This window comes from Myotis nattereri, assembly GCF_964212035.1.
Source record: "Myotis nattereri genome assembly, chromosome: 17".
Lineage (NCBI taxonomy): Eukaryota > Metazoa > Chordata > Mammalia > Chiroptera > Vespertilionidae > Myotis > Myotis nattereri.
Window position 1 is genome coordinate 43,654,738 of NC_138092.1, and position 18,419 is coordinate 43,673,156.

The following is an 18,419-nucleotide window of genomic DNA, read 5'->3' on the forward strand; positions in this document are numbered from 1 at the left end:
CAGCACTTGAGCCCAGATATGTCTAACAGAACACATGTATTTTGATAGCTTCAAAACTTCAGTTTCTCAAGGCCAATCAAATTTGCATCTAGGGCCAAACTTTACTCTAAAAACAGTAGCAATGCTATGTATGGTTCTGTTCTGGGAAACAGAGTCTGGAAATTTTTTATCAATATTACCTTGTGATAGGTATCAGCTTTTAACATTAAGGGAGAAATAACACCCAGGAAGTGTTAATAATACCTTTATTAGCCTTGGGTAAACCTTTTAGGCCCATTTTTCATATCAGCATGAAAAATAGGCCCAGAACCAACCGGTAGTAGTACTGTGTGAAATTCGTGGTCAAGAGGACAGGATTTATTAATTTCTGTGTCAAGAGAGCTGTATGCCTAGGAGAGTAGAACTGTATTTAGCCATTGATTTACCAAGATGGCTTAGCCCAGTGGTTCTCAACCTTCCTAATGCCGCGACCCTTTAATACAGCTCCTCATGTTGTGGTGACCCCCAATTTCATTGTTACAAATTGAACATAATTAAAGCATAGTGATTAATCACAAAAACAATATGTAATTATATATGTGTTTTCCGATGGTCTTAGGCGACCCCTGTGAAAGGGTCGTTCGACCCCCAAAGGGATCGCAACCCACAGGTTGAGAACTGCTGGGCCTTAGCCAATTGGATTCTTTGCCACAAGAGAAAAGGAGAGCGGAAGCAAATGTCTTGTTTGGAAGTGGCTGCTGGTTTCTGCTGGGCAGATTTTAGCCCAGGTGCCAGGTATTTGTGGCCGTGTTCAAGGAGAGGCAGGAGGGTGGAGGGGGAGGAGGAGGAGGACGGTTCTCGGCTCCTGAATTCCATGGTGTCATCACCGTGTGGGTTGTGGGATGTGGGATATGTAGCATGATTTGCAGCGACTGGCTGTGCAGTAACAGGAAAGGTTCTGGGGCACCGGAGGAAGGGAGGGTGGTCACCGCATACCAAAACCACATCCTGCCCCTGAGCTTGGGCTCATGCTCGTTTGGACACGTAGGAGAAAAATCTAGTTGCAAGCAACAGCATCTAAGCGAATCTCAGAGTGGATATCAACCACGGTTTGAAGATGAATGGGCAGAAAAGAGATTTCCCTCCTACCTCACTTTACCCACAGAAAAAGCAGGTTTCCTCTCTTTTCTTCCCTTCAGTTTATCTTTAACCAGTGAATCAGTTCATGTCACTTCTCTGCTTGAAACCCTCAAATGGCTTCCCTTTGCACTTAAAAAAAGAAATCCAATCTCCTTCCCATGAATGGCAAGGTCCTCCCTGATCTGGTTCTCGCTCCTTCGCCAGCCTCACTGTGCACAGTGCTTCCCCAGTTGGTTCCTCTCCGGCCACACAGCCTGCCGTAGGTTCCCCGAACAGGCTCATTCCCCCCTCCCAGCCTTCGCCCTTGCCTGTCTTCACATGCTGGCTCCATCCCATCCCTCAGGTCTCAGTTCAAATGTCACCTGCCCAGAGCCACCTTCCCCCATCACCATCCTATATGGAAACCTCCCAGTAGCCATCTTTGTCTTACTGTGGTTTCATTGTTCTTCCTTGTTCCATCTTATACATATCTGGCATGAACTTGTTTACTTACTAGTTGTTTAGTTGGGATCTGACCCTCAAGACAGCAGGCATTGTTTTGTTTATCCCTCCACCCCAATCTGGCACAAGGTAGTGCTCACCCAGTATTTGTTTGTTAATACATGAGATTAGAATCAGGGAGTGTTATAGCTGGAAGGGACCTGGGAAACAATATACCCGAATTCCTCCTGCTCTAGAGGAGGTGGCTCCTCACATGGTCAAATGACACAATCAAGGTCAACGGTAGATGGTCTGAACTGTCAGGCTGGCATCCATATGAGGTCTGGTCCCAGACTGATGCCCCACCTCTACCCTCTACTTACAATGCAAGCATATCACAGAGACTTTGCAGGAGGGCAAGCAGCTGAGATCTAGAGGGACCCTAAATAATGGGGGCTTCAGAAGCATCAACAACAAATAGCAGCTGCCCTACCTGTTAGTTTGAAACAAAACCACACCAAGGTTAACCATCAGGCTATTGCCCAAGTACAGTCCATTTCGCATAGACTATGAAGAACATAATTTATCCCCAAATCCCTCCGTCTCCTATGACAGTGTGCTCTGCGCGTTGAATTCTAAGTCTGATTGGAAAACATGCCACGGGATTATCAGAAGTAGAAAAGCAGCTTTAAGAAAGCCCCTGCCATTTCTCACATGCCCAGTACCCACAGGAAGATAATGTTTCTTGCAATAAACTCCTGGTTACATCAGGCAATGCCTCTGCCTGCACCGCGTGCTCTGTACTTTATTTAATGGGTAAATAAAATTTAAAACAAGTTAAAAACCTGGAAAGTTTTGTCCTGACGCTGAGCTTGAACACTGACAAGCTGGAAGAAGGAAACTTTTCAGCTACATTAATAATCTGCAGGCATGTCAAGGCTGGGTAAATATTATTTGCAAGTGAAACATCTCTCCAACTGAGGGCGTTAAGATCCTAAGAAGGAGGGCCAAGTTTACACGGATTAATTGTATTCTCGGCCGAGAGAAACTTGCCTCTGCCTTCCATCCATCCAGATATTTTTGAACTTGCAATGGCGTCCTGCTCTCTGTTGCATCAGTCTGAACAGCTCTGTGTGACTCAATGACCCTGCTTAAGTTGGACTCCCCATCTGCTCCAGCACCCCTCACCTCTACCCTCTGATTCTACGAGGTTGGATGTCACATGGCCCTCAGCCCTGGGCCCACCATCACTCCCTTCCGCTTCTGTTCTTCCCCATCTCAGGTTTCTCTTCAGGACATTTGTCCTTGCGAAGTCTTCCACCTTCCTCTGCACCTGGCCACCTTTCAAGGAAGGAGACACTCGGGTTCTACCTCCTCCAAGATGCTGTCTCCGGTGCTCCCCCCTCCATGCTCCAAACGGGACCAGACTCAACTTGCCACGTCAGTAGCTGTACCTCGTTCCCCAAAGTAGCCCAGAAGCTCCTGACAAGCAGGGGCCAGGTCCCACATGATTCTCAAATCATGGCTATGGCAATGCTAGGGATACAGTTATGGATTTACCAGGGAAGGGTTATGGGTTTACAATACAGTTTAGGGAGTCGAAAGCATTTGCCCCAATTTGCTAGGTATGGGGGACCTAGCAGGAGGATGCTGCCAACTTCTGGCCATTGGAGAGCTCTTTCTTCAGTGGACTCCAGGGGCCTTCGGGTCCTAGGTCACAGAGACGTAAAATAAACCTCTGTCCTACCCTTAATCACAGCAACTCAGAACACAGTGTCGAATGCTCTCGGGGCCTCCCTCCATGACTGGGAGAAACGTCTGCTGAACAGGCATTTAAAACTCTGCTCACCTGTCCAGTGTAGCATAACCCCTGTATTGAGCACCCGGGTTAGCCTAGAAACCTAGGTAGACTTTTAGTCTGAAATATATTTCTGGACCTGTGGTGGGATATGTTTAGATTCTGAATCCTCAAGAAAAATGTCATACAAAAAAACAGGCACACCTTTGATCCAGCAGTCTCCAAAGCAGGATGGGAAAGAATTTTAAAAAATCAATCCGTGTATTTTATTTCATCTTTAATTTCTATTTTTTGAGAATTTTCTGATGCCTGTAATTAGGACCCCAAAGATAACAGTAACAGCAACAACTGATACCATGTACCAGGCACTGTTTGAATGCCTTTTACCTGTTTGTATTCAGTTTAATTCTCACAGCAACACAACGGGAGATACCACTATCAGCACCTTCTCTACAGGCATGTGATTTACAAGCTGAATTCATGAGTAGACATACACGGACAGCACATGTTTTCATATTTATTTACTGTTAGGGGTCCATGGTCAAAAACACCGCTATCTCGTCTGTCAGCCTTCCCCTGTTTCTTTGGGTGCCCCCACTTCTGTGGGAACCCTCCTACTTCTGCAATGACTCCTGTGGTTGTGTGGGCACCCTCACTTCTTCAGGTAGCCCCCCACTTCTACATGCGCTTCCTCACTTCTGTGGGCTCCCAGACATAGCAGGTTCTGCTTGTCTCAGTGCTTACTCGACTGAGAAGGCCAGGAATTCCAAGACACGCAGACTTTGTCCCGGGAAATCACTAGCAGTCTGATGGCCATTCACTGCCGGACAGCCCTGTGCCCTCACTGATGGTGCCCTGCAGTGGGTTCTCACGACCCCCTACCATTTCTGTGAGCCGTTTTTAAATGGGCTCATGGCTCTTTGATTTTGACTCTGTTGCCATCGAGGGCTGGACACCTTCCCTTCCTCCCAGCTTCTCAGTCGCAATGGAAAAAGATAACATCAGTTTTAAGATCCAAGAGGCTGAGGCCACCCGCCATCAAAGGGAGGCCAGCCACCGCGTGTGTGTAGCACTAAATTAATCCAAGGTCACAGTGGCAGAGGGGCTGGCTGCCCATGCACATCACGCCCCACCAGGGGCTTGGCAACAGCACGCCCTTAATTGAAGGCATTGGGTTTGCATTTGAGTCATGGTGCCCTATTTCAGCCTTTGTTTGCCAAACCGCCAGTCAACTTAAACTAAAACATGTTTTTGGAAGAGACTTTTAGGAGGTGGTAGGAATGTATAACTTGCTGGAAATATCCAAATGGACTTGGGGTGGTGATGCAGGGACAAAATAAGAACATGCATGGGTTTAGGTTGTGATTCTCTGCTGCAGAGGGACAGAGAGAGTGGGCAGCTTTCATTTGTCCTTCCTGATCCACTAGCTGTTCATCCCAGTCAGGAAACTGGTAGGCAAGGTTCTCCAGGACGTTCCTGGTCTGCACATGGCGTGTGTGGTGACCATCAACGTGGTCACAGTCTCATTCCATAGAGAGAACTGGGAGGACCAGGTCACAGGCCACCCTGACATTAAAGCATCCCGGGTGCCTGCCTCACTATCTATTTAAAAACCTAGTGTGCAAAATATACCATTTGGGCCCCCAAGTAGTTCCTGAGCTGGTTTGCAAACTTGAAAACACACTGGGATCACTTGGTGGATACATTTTCATAGTAATGCTGGGCACCACTTCAGCCAATGCCATCAGCCACAGCTGAGGTGGCCTTCCGTAGACCAGCTTCGCAGGTGATTCTAACACGCAGCCAGGGTTGGGGCCACGGTCACAGCCGGCTCACTTCATGGAGCCATGAGCAGTGTGTGGTCTCTGAACCCCTCCCAGTTTACCGGGTCCTCACTTTCTCTGGGCCCTGGGTGAGTCAGTCAGCACTTCCCTCCTGTGGTTACCCAGTTTGAGCCCCACCACCGGCCCAGCTCCTGGAATCCTCTCCAACACACCCCCGACAAGGGGAATTTCCAAAATGTGTTGGTCTTGAGGCATGGTGTAAACAATTTCTTGAAAAATGACCATTCATAAATGAGTCAGTTGCTGCTTCTAAAGACTTTAAATCATCTTTAAACCCACAGTTAAAATAGTATTCAAGCCATTGGGTGTATGTGGGGAAGGGGATAATGTCAATAGGTGTAGCTTGAATTCAGTTCCGGTACAAATGCAATTTATATTAAAAATATAAAACCTCTGCAATTTATATTCAAAATGTTTGGTTTCAAAATTTCCAAAAATTCCTGTGCTTACTATTCAAAATTATAACTTTTTGAGATAGCAGCATTGGCCATCTCTTTGATTCCTTCTGCGTCTCTTCTTCTGGAGATGTCAGCCAGCATGAACACAACATATTTAAAAAATGGACTTTGCCTTTAAAGAGAATAAGACAATTTTTTAAGGCCTTCAAAGTTGGTTCAGCTTCTTATTGGAACTAAGAAATCGTGGCAGCATCAAGAAACCATTAGGTCGAAGTAGTAAATGGGGAGAAGATACTGGCAAGCCACTTTGCAAAGTTGGTTTAAGGATAAGGAGAATATATGAGAAGTGTATTGAGTTCCTCAGAAGAAAGCCTCAAAATGCAGTGCCTATCATTAAATTGTTTTAAGCTCTTCATAAAAATAACATATTATTTCTCAAATTACAGAGGGCTCTGACAGTGAAGGGGAAAAAAAAGATTGTTCTTTCCAAAACAGTAATATTTTTCCACTACTTCTGAACCTAACAACTCTGAAAGCATTGGGCAGTTTCTCTTAACTTCAAAATTATTGAAGAGAAAGTGCTCCTGAGACAGTTTGCAATTAGACACTATCAGACACAAGTTCTTCGTGCTGAGTCTTAATCAACTGCAAGATCTACTTAACTCTTATTTTTAAAGTAGAAAAAACATTTTTATCAACTTAACAATACTAGTAAATATCAGTAGCTGACTTTGCATAATAGTTTCTGGTCCGTAGACTATTTCCATATATAATGCATTACTGAGTTTCACAGCCATCCTGTGCAGCTGAGGTTATTCTGTCATCTTACAGAGGGGAAACTGAGTCTTGGAGAGTCTGAAACAGTGAAGGTGGTAGGAGCTTTCAATTCTCTGACCCCGGGCCATTTTACTGACAGTCCTCTGCTTACATAAAACTTACTGTGGACTGCGCTGGCTTCAGATCCTCCTTTTGTACTTATGTAACTTCATGACCTTGGAAAATTCATTTTATCTTGCTACACCTCCATTTGTTTATTTAAAAAAATATTCTTATTAATTTCAGAGAGGAAAGGAGAGGGAGAGAAAGAGATAGAGACATCAATGATGACAGAGAATCATTGATTGGCTGCCTCCTGCGTGCCCCACACTGGGGATCGAGCCCGCAACCTGGGCATGTGCCCTGACCATGAATTGAACCGTGACCTCCTGGTTCATAGGTCGATGCTCAACCACTGAGCCACGCCTGCTGGGCTACACCTCCATTTGTTAAAACATAGATAATAAAAGTACCTACACTTTGCCCTAACCGGTTTGGCTTAGTGGATAGAGCGTCGGCCTGCGGATTGAAGGGTCCCGGGTTCGATTCTGGTAAAGGGTATGTACCTTGGTTGCGGGTATATCCCCAGTAGGGGGTGTGCAGGAGGTAGCTGATAGATGTTTCTCATTGATGTTTCTAACTCTCTATCCTTTTCCCTTCCTCTCTATAAAAAATCAATAAAATATATATTTTAAAAAGTACCTACACTTTGTAGGGTTATTGAAAGGATAAAGGAGGATAATGCATGATTGCATGAAATAGATTTTCCCTGTTATGATCCTGGCTCCTTTCTGTAACTCTCTTTCTTGTGAAAGGAGTAACAGGTGGGAAGGAGAACCGTCTGAAAACTGGCCAGGTTGCTGACCAGTTTGTAACGAAGACGCCAGATCTGGGTGTCTGGCTCCAACACTGAGAGGATGGAAACTATTCATATTCTTAGCAACAGTGTCCAGATCTTCCTGGCCTGTCTCCAACCAGCCTGCACTGGGCTGCAGGTCGCAGTGACCTCCCTGAAGTGACGGAGTCACACCGAATGACACGAACGTTTCATTGAGACGGGCTCCTATTTTCAACCCTTTTGGATTGGAATAAGGGCTCAGCTGAAGAGTGGACAGATCTGCTCACATGGCCCTGGCTCAGCTCAGAGCTCCTCCCTCTAAGGAGGCCTGGGTTTTCATCAGGTCAGCTGGGACGGCAGCCCTGCATCTGCCCAGATGACAGGTGAACGATCCGGGCCTCAAGGGGGCCTGAATGTCATCGCTCTGGCCGAGACTTCGCAATCATCTGACTCAATGACATGGCACGGAGGAGCACAACAACCCGGGAAGAAGAAAATAAAAACCAATCCTACCAACACCCATGTTCCCTCCTACTCCTGAGCCTAAAATCCAAACAGCTGCTACCTCCCAGGCTGCACCACTGACAAAAACGCACAATAATAAACCAATTAAGTAGAATCCCTGACTTGGAGGCCATGGCTAGACTTACTTGCTTGACCATCATCATCATTGGTATTTCGCGACAGCTCATTAAAAACAAAGGGAAAGCAACTGACCCAGACAGGTAGTTTCAGGTAAACACAGGAGTGGCTATTGTTATCATATGAGGGTGGCGGTGGGAGGGAGTTACGGGAAAGAAGCACTGAGGTGCTCTGAACTCATCCAGTGTTGAGGTCTGAACCCAGAAAGCCCTGGGCTCGCCTAGAGGCAGCTGCAGTGGGTCAAGGAGTTGGACAGTGAGAACAGTCAGAGGTGCAGAAGGTTTTCAAAACCAGCCAAGGTGCTTTATGGCTTGCTTACTGCTCAGTTCTCTCGCGCTAATGTTGCTGGCTGCAACGTGCTCCCTTTTACCCACGGGGGCTGGGAGCAGCTCCCTAAGCATCCCGGCATCCCATCTGCCCTCTGTCCTCTATCGGGGTCAATCTCAAGGACACCCCAACAACCCACATAAGAAGTACATTGGGAAGGGGGAAGTTGAGGAGTCCATTTCTGCTTTCCTCAAAGTTCTCAGGGTCCTAAAAAGTTACTTCTTTGGGGAAACTACTTGTAGACAACCCGAAAAGACAATTCGACTTGAGAGAGGGGCTGGGTCAGCCTTCGGGTTCCTGGGACTTACCCGGACGACGTAGTTAAATCTTCTGGAGTCCAGAATGGCGGTGGAGAAATCCAGCCTGTTGAAAGCTTCCCCCAACGTGCAATAACCATGGCGCTGAACATGAGAAGAAGGATGCGGAGGTTATTCCAGGACAATCCACCGGACTGGATGGAATACACTTGGTGCCTGTCCTAGGTAGCCATGACCATTTCCTCCTTTCTTGTGCCATGACATGCCTTTTCTGGGAACCCCCTGAGAGCCACAAATATGGGGGTAGTGGAGCTGGCAGCTGCTTCGGTCAGTGACTCACAGGTTAACACCCCTCTTTGTGACTTGAACCATTTGGGCCCTTGTTCCCTACAGAGAGTAGCCGGGGAAATTCATAAATAGCTGCTCATCAAGGAAAGGCTAGGAGTTGGATGTGTGATGTGTGAGATGGTGGCAGCTGCTCATGGTAACATACTCCTGGGAGGAGCAGCAGGCCTACCTGCCAACTCTGCCTGCTACCTTGCCTTGCATCGCCAGTACTTTTCTCAATCTGATCATCAGAAGGGTTTTTAAGGCTTCATGAAGAAGCAAAAAGTTTTGGCCCAGCAGGTGTGGCTCAGTGAGCGTTGACCCATGAACCAGGTCATGGATCTATTCTGGTCAGGGCGCATGCTGGGCTACGGGCTCAATCCTCAGTAGGGGGTGTGCAGGAGGCAGCCGGTTGATGTCTCTCTTTCATCAATATTTTTATTTCTCTAGCTCTCTTCCTTCCCCTCTTTTTAAAATCAATGAAAACATTATTTTTTTAAAAAAATAAGTTTTGATCTTTGACCTATGAACCCATAAGGAACTGGGAGTAGAGAGCCCTGACTCATAGTCCCAGCTCAGCTCTGGGTATCTGGGTGTCTCACTGACCCTTCAGGGTCTCATATCACAGAGGGAACCAGATGTTCTCCAATGATAGAAAGTCCATCATTCTCCCCTACTGCCTTGTATCCTAGTTGTCTGAGCAAATACTGCCTGTGCAGAGAGAAGTATGCACAAAGGGTTATATAAAGTGCCATCAAGTGTGGTAATTACAGTCTGGTCCCCTTCTACTAGTACCTCTAGCTCGGTGCCTCACACGGATCAGGCAAAAGCATTCTGCTCTGTTTAGTGATTAGCTCTTCCAGGGCTCAAACTTAACTGCGCTGAAATCTAAAGAGATCTTAGAACAAAAAGGAGGGACTGTCTTGAGGCAAAAAGGCCAGGGATTCATAATAATATATTTGAGGTGGGCATCTTTATGCCTATTTTTACATACATTATCTTAATGACTGGGGGGAGAGGGGACAACTAGCGACTTTTGCTTCTCTCTCTCTGGAGCCCTAGATTCTCACGGTTGGCTAGTTAGTGGGCTGCTCGTCACCATCACCCACACCCACACCCCAGAAGACAGTCATGGTTTGAAATAACACTGTTGCTCAATTTCCCCCCCACTCTGTCGGGAAAGGCGTAAAGCTAAGCGTACTCTTTAATAACAGATGATGCTCACCTCTTTAGTACTTCCTTTGTGAACATAGATCCATTTTTCTTGGTGAAAATCTACAGAGACAATAAGAAAACATACCCAGTTTGAACATGCCCAAGATTGTAAACTTGTTTCTTTTTCATTTATCTCAGAGTGTAAAGAGTTTCGAACACACACACACACACACACACACACACACACAACTCTACTGACAATCTAAGAGGCTGCAAATGCCTAATTTCTGCAGTGTATAGATACTGGAGTTACAATTCTACTTTGTCTGAAGCACTCCAAATCTTTGATACTCAAATTTAATGCCTCATAGCTCCAAACTAAAAAACAAAAAAAATCTAATACCCAAGTACAAGGCTTGTTTTATATGCCAAGCCTACAACTTAGGCAAGGTCATAAAAAGTAGAAATAAAACAGATAACACAAGGGAACTATGCAGTGCAGATGGATTAAACTAAAGATCTGTAATTCCTGCTTATTAACAGAACTTTACACTCTCCTTTGACACTCCCGTACAGCATCTAGAAGTGTTCCTAATATTTATACAAGGAAAGAGGGAGAAACAAATCCATTTTCAAAGCCTCAAAACAGTTCAAAATAAAAGCAGGCGCTGGAATTGACTCAGCTGACCTTATCGCTGTATCATAACTAAATCAACTATGTCAAATATAAGTGACAAGCAGGAAAAAAACACCCCAGCTAGCAACTGACTGTATAAACAAGACTATAAAGAACACATTCATCTCGCTCGTAAAATGCACAGACAGGTTTCTGAGTGCAAAGATCCCGGCATCCTCCGTCAATGACACGGTAAACGTCGAGGCAGATGTCTAACAGGAGGTGTGATTACTCCCCTCCCGCTCCCCAAGCCGACCGACCGTAACACCTTCAAACAGTGCTCCCAAGTTCAAAACGAAGGGCTTACATTGCGTTTTGGTTTTGCAGTTCAGCATGTCCTTCTTTCTCTTCTTGGCCGCCACGTCATAGTTGAGGCTGTTGAAGAGATTCTCCTTGTTGTACACTTCCTTGTTGCAGTAGCTAGGAAAAACAAGGCGAGAGGGGAAGCGCTGTCACAGCTATACTTTAACATGAGCCTGTTTCCCTGAGTAGCTTACTGGTTATAAAACACGCTTCTCAAACACAACAATAAATACCCCTCCAAAGAGGTCTCTCCAGGCACAGACATCCCTCTTTCAGGATCAGATCCTGTCACATCTCAGTGGAAGGCAGGGATGGGGGCTGCTGCTGCTTTTGAATTCCCAACAGTGCCTGCCATTGTATGTGACACAGCACTGCACTCTCCACACAGGGCGCTACAATATTACTTTAAGCAAAGAGGATGAATGAGGGAGTGGGAGAGGGGCCATTACTGGTATCCCTGTAATGCACATTGCCCTCGTTTGGCAAAAGCCCCCACCCCAAGCCGTTTTTCAAAAAGAAAGAATTCACCTACCATACAATTCTCCTATTGAAAGCGCACCCAAGCTGCTTTAAACTAGCATGCCTCTCTAAGCCTTGAAAACGTGATCACATTTACAAAAATCCGATTTGCAAACTCCATTTCTAGGAGATGATTTGTGAACCGAGCTAGTTGTTTAGTTTTCACGTAATGGACTAACATCCGGCGTCACGTTGCGAGGTGAGGACCTTGGATCCCAAAGGAAACGAGCCGAGTTCACAATTCATACATTCAGAAGGGCCGAAAGACAGAACTGCCCAAGTTCCAGGTCACTGGAGGAATCGCAGGGTCAACCTGGGTCACGTGGATTGTTCCCTCTTAGGCTGAGCCATCATTAGGGAGGACTGACGGAGTTCTGACCTACTCTACAATGTCCCTTCAAGGTCAACCTCTGCAGCGTTTCCACAGAAGGGAAGCAGGAGAAACACTGAGGCAGAATGGGAAGGTAGGTTCCCAACTCTCCCAGCTCCCATGGGGTATGTAGGTATACGCAAGGTAGGGTATAGAATGCCAAGGAGTAAAACATAAATTAGGTTTAAAAAAAACTACACAACCAATATATTAGAGTCTTTCACAATTCCCTGAGTTCCTCTGCTAAACTTAAAACGTGATTTGATTTCTTTTTTTGGACAAACACCGATTGAGTTAAATCAAACACATCTGTATTTCTCCAATCTGTGGACGCTGTGTAAATGGTAGAAAGAGGGTTTGAAGCAAGTTCCAGCCCCCTGTTGCTACAATGGTCTCTCAAATAGCACGTCAATGAGTACAATGAGTAACTTGCTAAAATGCTTGCATGTGACAATACCAACAACATACTCAGTGTCCCCATCGGGATAAGCTTGAAGGATAACCAATCGTTTGTTAACCTTCCCTCGGAAGGCCCTGCTTAATACCATTTACTGCGCTTCCTAATATCTTTAGCCTTCTCCTTTTCATTCAGAGAGTCAGGGTATTTTTAGGTTTCAGAGAGATTGTGTAGAAATGTCCTCTCTTGGAGGTACTTTTTCCCGCAGGCCGAGGGTGAATGTTCCGGGCCAGCTTTGTGTCACACAGGAGTGTGTGTTTGTCCACTTGCAGCAGAAGAGGGGCAGAACAAAGGGAGGGCAGAACTCTGAGTCCTTAAAGCTAACTTAAGAAATTCCAACCAAGGTTGAGGAGAAGGGAGAAATGGAAAGTCACTTGACCAATCCATGATGTACGAAGGCCGAGAACAGCTTTAGAAAGTGAGGCCGTTCTGTGTGCTTATTTTTAAAGGAAGCACACACATGCACCACAAGCAAAACCCTAGAGCTTACATTCCACATATAAAACAAAGCTGTGTTATTCTGGATCATACCTGGAAGGTAGAGCAGAAAAATCTCAGAGCCCGGGCCATAGACTGTGACCTTGCCTCAGAAATTTTAAATATTTATATTTCACTTTCTAATTGAAAACATTCCTGAAAAAAAAAAAAAAATTCAAGCCCTTGCTTTCCTCAAGGAAACGACAATAACCTGCGTTAAGCCCGCGTGAGTCATTCCCAAGGCTAGTTTCAGAAGAATTTGACATAACTGATGATGCTCTCTCACTGTAGAATGTAGAGAAGCTTGAACCAAAGCGGAAACCGTATATTTTTCTCTTGGTTATTAGGTTCTGGGACCCCCGAGGGAAGGTCTAGAAAGCATGGTTATGGGGTTTATTTATGTTGCCTGCTTATATGTTTTCTTTTAAGCAATAATATACTCAGAGACTATTTTGAGAGTTCAATTATGTCCATTTCAAGGATATGCAAAGCCAATGGGAAATTACAACAGAATTTTTTTTTTTTTTTTTTTTTTTTTTTTTTTAACAAGAATAGCCACCACCATTCTGGAACCCGTGACATTTATTTATTTATTTATTTTTAAAAAGCAAAACCATTGAAGGAGATTGCTTGCTTCAATCACAGCCAGTAAGTTGCTATTTTGTAGTCACTTCTTACTATTGTTGATTTGTATAGGCACAGGCCTAGAATAAGAAAGAAGGCCTCTCCCAGCCCTATAATATCACCAAACATTCCAAGATACTCGAAGACAACTTTAGAAAAGGTGGAAAGATTTCAAAGTAAGATTATTTTGGCAGCAGAGATAAAGTGAGGGGCAGAAAAGCACAAGCCTTATTTCTCATTTTCTTTGCAACAACAGGCCATTTAAGAAAGCGGTGGCTGCTCTGAAGGGCTCAGTTGTAGATGAAGGCCAATGAGATTTCTACGCTCATTTGCCCTGTTACATATCCAAACTGCCAAATGTATATGGTCAGTGCAGGGATTGCATGGTAAAAAAGCCTGCTTAGTGTATAAAGCTCTCAGAACACAGCCTTGCTCACGGTAAGCATGCATAAAAATCTTAACTATTATTTTTCTTTTCTTATGCCCTACTCATCCAGGGCACCAAGGTAAACTTCCTGCTTCCTGGTTCAGCCTTAGCTATACTGGAAAGCAACATTAAGCTTTTTTAAAAAATATATTTTATTGATTTTTTACAGAGAGGAAGGGAGAGGGATAGAGAGTTAGAAACATCGATGAGAGAGAAACATCTATCAGCTGCCTCCTGCACACCCCCCACTGGGGATGTGCCTGCAACGAAGGTACATGCCCTTGACTGGAATCGAACCTGGGACCCTTCAGTCCGCAGGCCGACGCTCTAGCCCAGGGGTGGGCAAACTTTTTGACTTGAGGGCCACAATGGGTTCTTAAACTGGACCGGAGGGCCGGAACAAAAGCATGGATGGAGTGTTTGTGTGAACTAATATAAATTCAAAGTAAACATCATTACATAAAAGGGTACGGTCTTTTTTTTTTTTTTTTTTTTTTTTAGTTTTATTCATTTCAAACGGGCTGGATCCGGCCCACGGGCCATAGTTTGCCCACGGCTGCTCTAGCCACTGAGCCAAACCGGTTAGGGCAACATTAAACTTTTTGACTGGAGGCCTGGAGGAGGGTGGCTGTGGCTCAGCTGAGATTACTCATTTGGGGGTGGATGAGGGTAGGGAGGGGGGTTGTTGGTGAGAAGGGCTGTCTCAGGTGCCTCCACCAGCACTTCCTTGAAACATTCTTGGATCACCCAACTCATTCTGAGCTCTTTCCTTGAATTTTAAATATGTCCCACCAAATTTTTTGTTTTGTTTTGAAATTTTATTTATTTATTTATTGTTAATCCTCACCCGAGGATATTTTCCCATTGATTTTTAGAGAGTGGAAGGGAGGGGGAGAGGCAGAGAGAGAGAGAAACATCGATGTGTCAGAGACACATTGACTGGTTGCCTTCCGCACTCGCCCTGACCAGGGCCAGGGGTAAGCCTGCGACTATAGTACATGCCCTTGCTGGAATAGAACCCAGGACCCTTCAGTCTGTGGCCCGACGCTCTACCCACTGAACCAAACCAGCTAGGACTGTCTCACCAAATTTAACACTTGTCAGTCCTTCTCTGTCTTGTGTAGTTTCAACTTTTTGAGAAGGGGCCCTGCTTTTAGGCTTATCTGAAATCCTCCATGATCTCATTTCGGGGCTCTTGGCAGCAGTGGGCTTTGTAACATTCAGCGGCTGGAGGAGGCCAGGGCCTCGGATCACAGAGAGCATGGCCAGCAGAGTCCAGAGAAGGTGCACTGTGCAGAGGAGCTGTGGTCAACACTAAACACTAGCCCCAGGCTGAAACAGTCCCCGTGCACACTTCATCCCTGACCTTGTTGGGGCAGGCCACAGAAAGGACCTGGAATTAGAGAAGTGTACCATGTCTCTGCAGTCCTGTTTTACAATGCTTCCCCCACCTCCCCTTTTCCTTTTTGAAAGGGACTGCCTTTTGTTTTCTCCTAACAGGAGAGGCATTCAACTTCACCTGTGTCGGCAGGCACTCAGCCCAAACCTGACATCACAGAGAAACATCACGAAGACCAAAAACAGTGAGGATATTTGAGACTTTAAACTCAGGTCTCAGAAGGCCAACCTCTTTTAAGAAGTTGGCAGACTTCTCATGCTAAGTAAGGAAGGGATTGTTTACAATTGCTGGGGGGAAAAATACAGGACTCCACCAACAAACAGCCAGCTGCTTTGCTAGGAGCTACCAAATGATTCCTAAACTCTGACTCATCAAAGAACCATAGGCAGTCGCTATATTGATCACCAGTTGTGATAATGACAGCCAGTGCCACAGCTCTAGCTCAAGGGTGTGAAGTGAGAGGAAGGAAAGGAGACTCTGGAAGGGCACGAGGGATCTCAGTCTGGGTTTAATGTTTGTGCTAAGTTAAAACCATCTTCAGGTTTCCCATAGGACGGAGAGAGAGGCACCACTGTTCACTGGGAAAGGAGAGTGATGCCGTCTCATCTCCTGGAGCAGGGACAGTGGGAGTATTTATATGAACCAGAGGCTCTATTTTGAATCCTCTCCTGCTGAACCCCGTGGTCTGCTTCCCACTGAGGAGCATCCTGCAATTATATTTGGGTGACTCACTGAGACATGGCTCCCTAGAAAGAATCTGGACTGTTATGCAGAAATAAAGTACCAAATATTAGATCATCGTTCCTGAGGAATGAGGAAGAAGGAAGCAAGCTTCTCTCCAGGACAGAATAACTTAGGCATAATTGGTAACTTGAGTTCCCAAAAGACATAGTCTGGTGACAGCAGGTGATCTTTGTGTTTTTCTTTCTTTTTTCTTTTTTTTAAAATATTTTTTTGTTGACTTCAGAGAGGAAGGGAGAGGGGGAGAGAGAGAGACGAACATCAATGATGAGAGAGAATTATTGATCAGCTGCCTCCTGCACGCCCCCTACTGGGGATCGAGCCTGCAACCCCAGCATGTACCCTTGACCGGAATTGAACCTAGGACCCTTCAGTCTGCAGGCTGAGGCTCTAGTCACTGAGCCAGACCAGCTAGGGCCACAGTGTTTTTCTGTAAGTAAATATCTAATTTTCTATAAATAAAATTTCTTTGCAGTGCTCCCCAACCTGCCTAGGATCTGTCCACGGGCATCTTCAGCATAGAGGTCAATATGCTCTTGTCATTGTCACACAGGCCTTTTTGTTTCCCCCACTGGGAGACAAAGAGTTTGATGCTTTACAAATCACAGATGGGGGGCTCTGGAGGTCAAGCTGTCAAAATCACCGTCTTTTCTTGGTTGTTTTCCTTAAAATTAAGTGTCAAGAGACCAGCCAAACCACCACGGGTTTCAGTAAGTGGGAACCTGACCCTTACAAAACTGTCCATTGAAGTCAATTCGAGGAGGGAGGGCAGGGGTTTTAACCAAAGTGGGTGAGAAAAGGCACCCAAGGGTGACCAGGCTGCACAGACCCCCTCTGGACCCACTTTCATTGCTCTCCTCACCTGGGCCAAATGCCAGGGATCTGGAAGTCAACGGTTAAGAACCAGACTGACAGATTCCAGACCTTAGTCGGTGCTTCTGTGTTGTTAACCACGCATAACTCCCGGGCTTCGGGTTTTCCACCAGACAGGGCTCCGGTGGGACCTCGAGGGGCTCAGCTGAGCCAGGTGGACTTTCTGCATTTGAAAGGCACCATTGAAATAGGGGTACAAAGAAAATTAACCCAAAGCCTCACGGAGGAAACGAAACAGGTGCAAATGGTTGGTCGTCTCCGAAGCAGAAGAGGTGTGCATTTCCTCCTCCTTCCCCTCCTGCTCAGCTCTGCAGCCCCCAGTCCTCACCACCGCTCAAAGCAAGTCCGCCCTGCAAGCCGGTGCCCCAGAGCCATCTGGCCGCCCCTTCCTGGTTACTCATCCTCCCAGCCCACTCTCTGGTCGCCTGTGCGTGGGAAGAGCCTGGCGGCGCTCCGGCCGGAACCCTCACCCCATGCCGTCACCTGACTGTACCCACAGCGCTGGGGCTCTGGGAGCCCCGCCACCCCAGCGGGGGAAACGCGTGGCGCACTCGCCCGCGCCCCCACACCTGCAAACTGCGCCACGCCGTTGTCCTGAAGGCAGGGGACCCCTCCAGTTGTGTGCTTAAGTTTGGATGTTTGTGGACAATATCTGCGTTTGTCCTCAAATTCCCAGGGTTCTGTAAGTAGTGCCCACTTGCAGACGCTGACCTTGAACAACAAGAGACATCCAATTCCCCGATCCCGTGCTCTCACGACCTCTGCAGAAACCAGACAACTCCCTCCCCTCTCCCGGTTCGGGGTCTCCTCCTCACCCTCTTCCAACACGCCTGACCCCCTTTCACCCGCCCCCCGCGTCCCCGCCACCAGCCGGGGTCCGCTTCGCGGGGCTGGGAGTTGGTGGCACAGCCGCTCACCTGCCGAGGTCGCTCACGAAGCTGCCGCTCTTCTCATCCAGGAAGCGCTTCCAGCCGTCGGCCGTCTTCACCCAGCTCTGCCCGGGGGACCGCCAGTCCTGCCCGAGGAACGGCATGGCGCCGCGCGCGGACGCACCGATGTGCGCTTCGACCCGGTGGACGGGACCGGCCCGGCGGCCTCGGGGACGCGCCGCCCAGGGCGGCCGCTCGGGGTGCGGGGGCCGCCGGGGGACGGGCTGCCGGGAACCGGAGTCGAGGGCTGCGGGTTTCGGGGTGCGGAGCGGAGTGCCGGCGCTGACGGAGGGCAGAGGGCGCGGGGCGCTGCGCCGGGGAGGGTCGCGGGGCTGGCGGAGTGCGGCGCCGCCGTCCGGGCCGCGCTATTTATCCCGGGCCGCTGGCCGCCGCTCTTTGTTGCCGGAAGAGCCGCCTGCTCTTAGCCCGGCCCCCGGCCCGGAGGCCACGTGGCTTTGTTTATGAGCTCGGCTTGTTTTCCGAGGCGCCCGCGGCTCCTGCTCTTCTAGCTGTTGCACAACCGCGCGCGGGTGGAAACTTGAAGCCGAGCTGCCAGGCCCGGGCTCCCGCGGCCCCTCCGCTCCGGTCCCCGGCGCTCCCCCCCCCCCCCCCCCCGAGCGCAGCTACCGCCTCCCCGAGAGCACGGCCGGGCGGTGGGGAGGCGGCATCCCACCCTCCCTCTG

General features: G+C 47.5%; 1 protein-coding gene across 2 annotated transcripts in view; it reads right to left on the reverse strand.

The window, feature by feature from the left end:
* The window catches only part of FBXO32 (F-box protein 32), a 33,082-nt gene extending 14,906 nt beyond the window's left edge, over positions 1 to 18,176 (reverse strand). The window contains exons 1-4 of one of the 2 annotated variants that reach the window (XM_081111454.1): positions 17,725 to 18,176; positions 10,925 to 11,037; positions 10,012 to 10,061; positions 8,511 to 8,603 (exon numbers count right to left, since the gene is read on the reverse strand). In XM_081111454.1, the coding sequence (XP_080967580.1) occupies positions 8,511 to 8,603; positions 10,012 to 10,061; positions 10,925 to 11,037; positions 17,725 to 17,840 (372 nt within the window). In that variant the 5' untranslated portion in view covers positions 17,841 to 18,176. The remainder of the gene's footprint in view (positions 1 to 8,510; positions 8,604 to 10,011; positions 10,062 to 10,924; positions 11,038 to 17,724) is intronic. The other variant, XM_081111453.1, reaches the window with a different exon arrangement.
* Between the last annotated feature and the right edge of the window lie 243 nt (positions 18,177 to 18,419).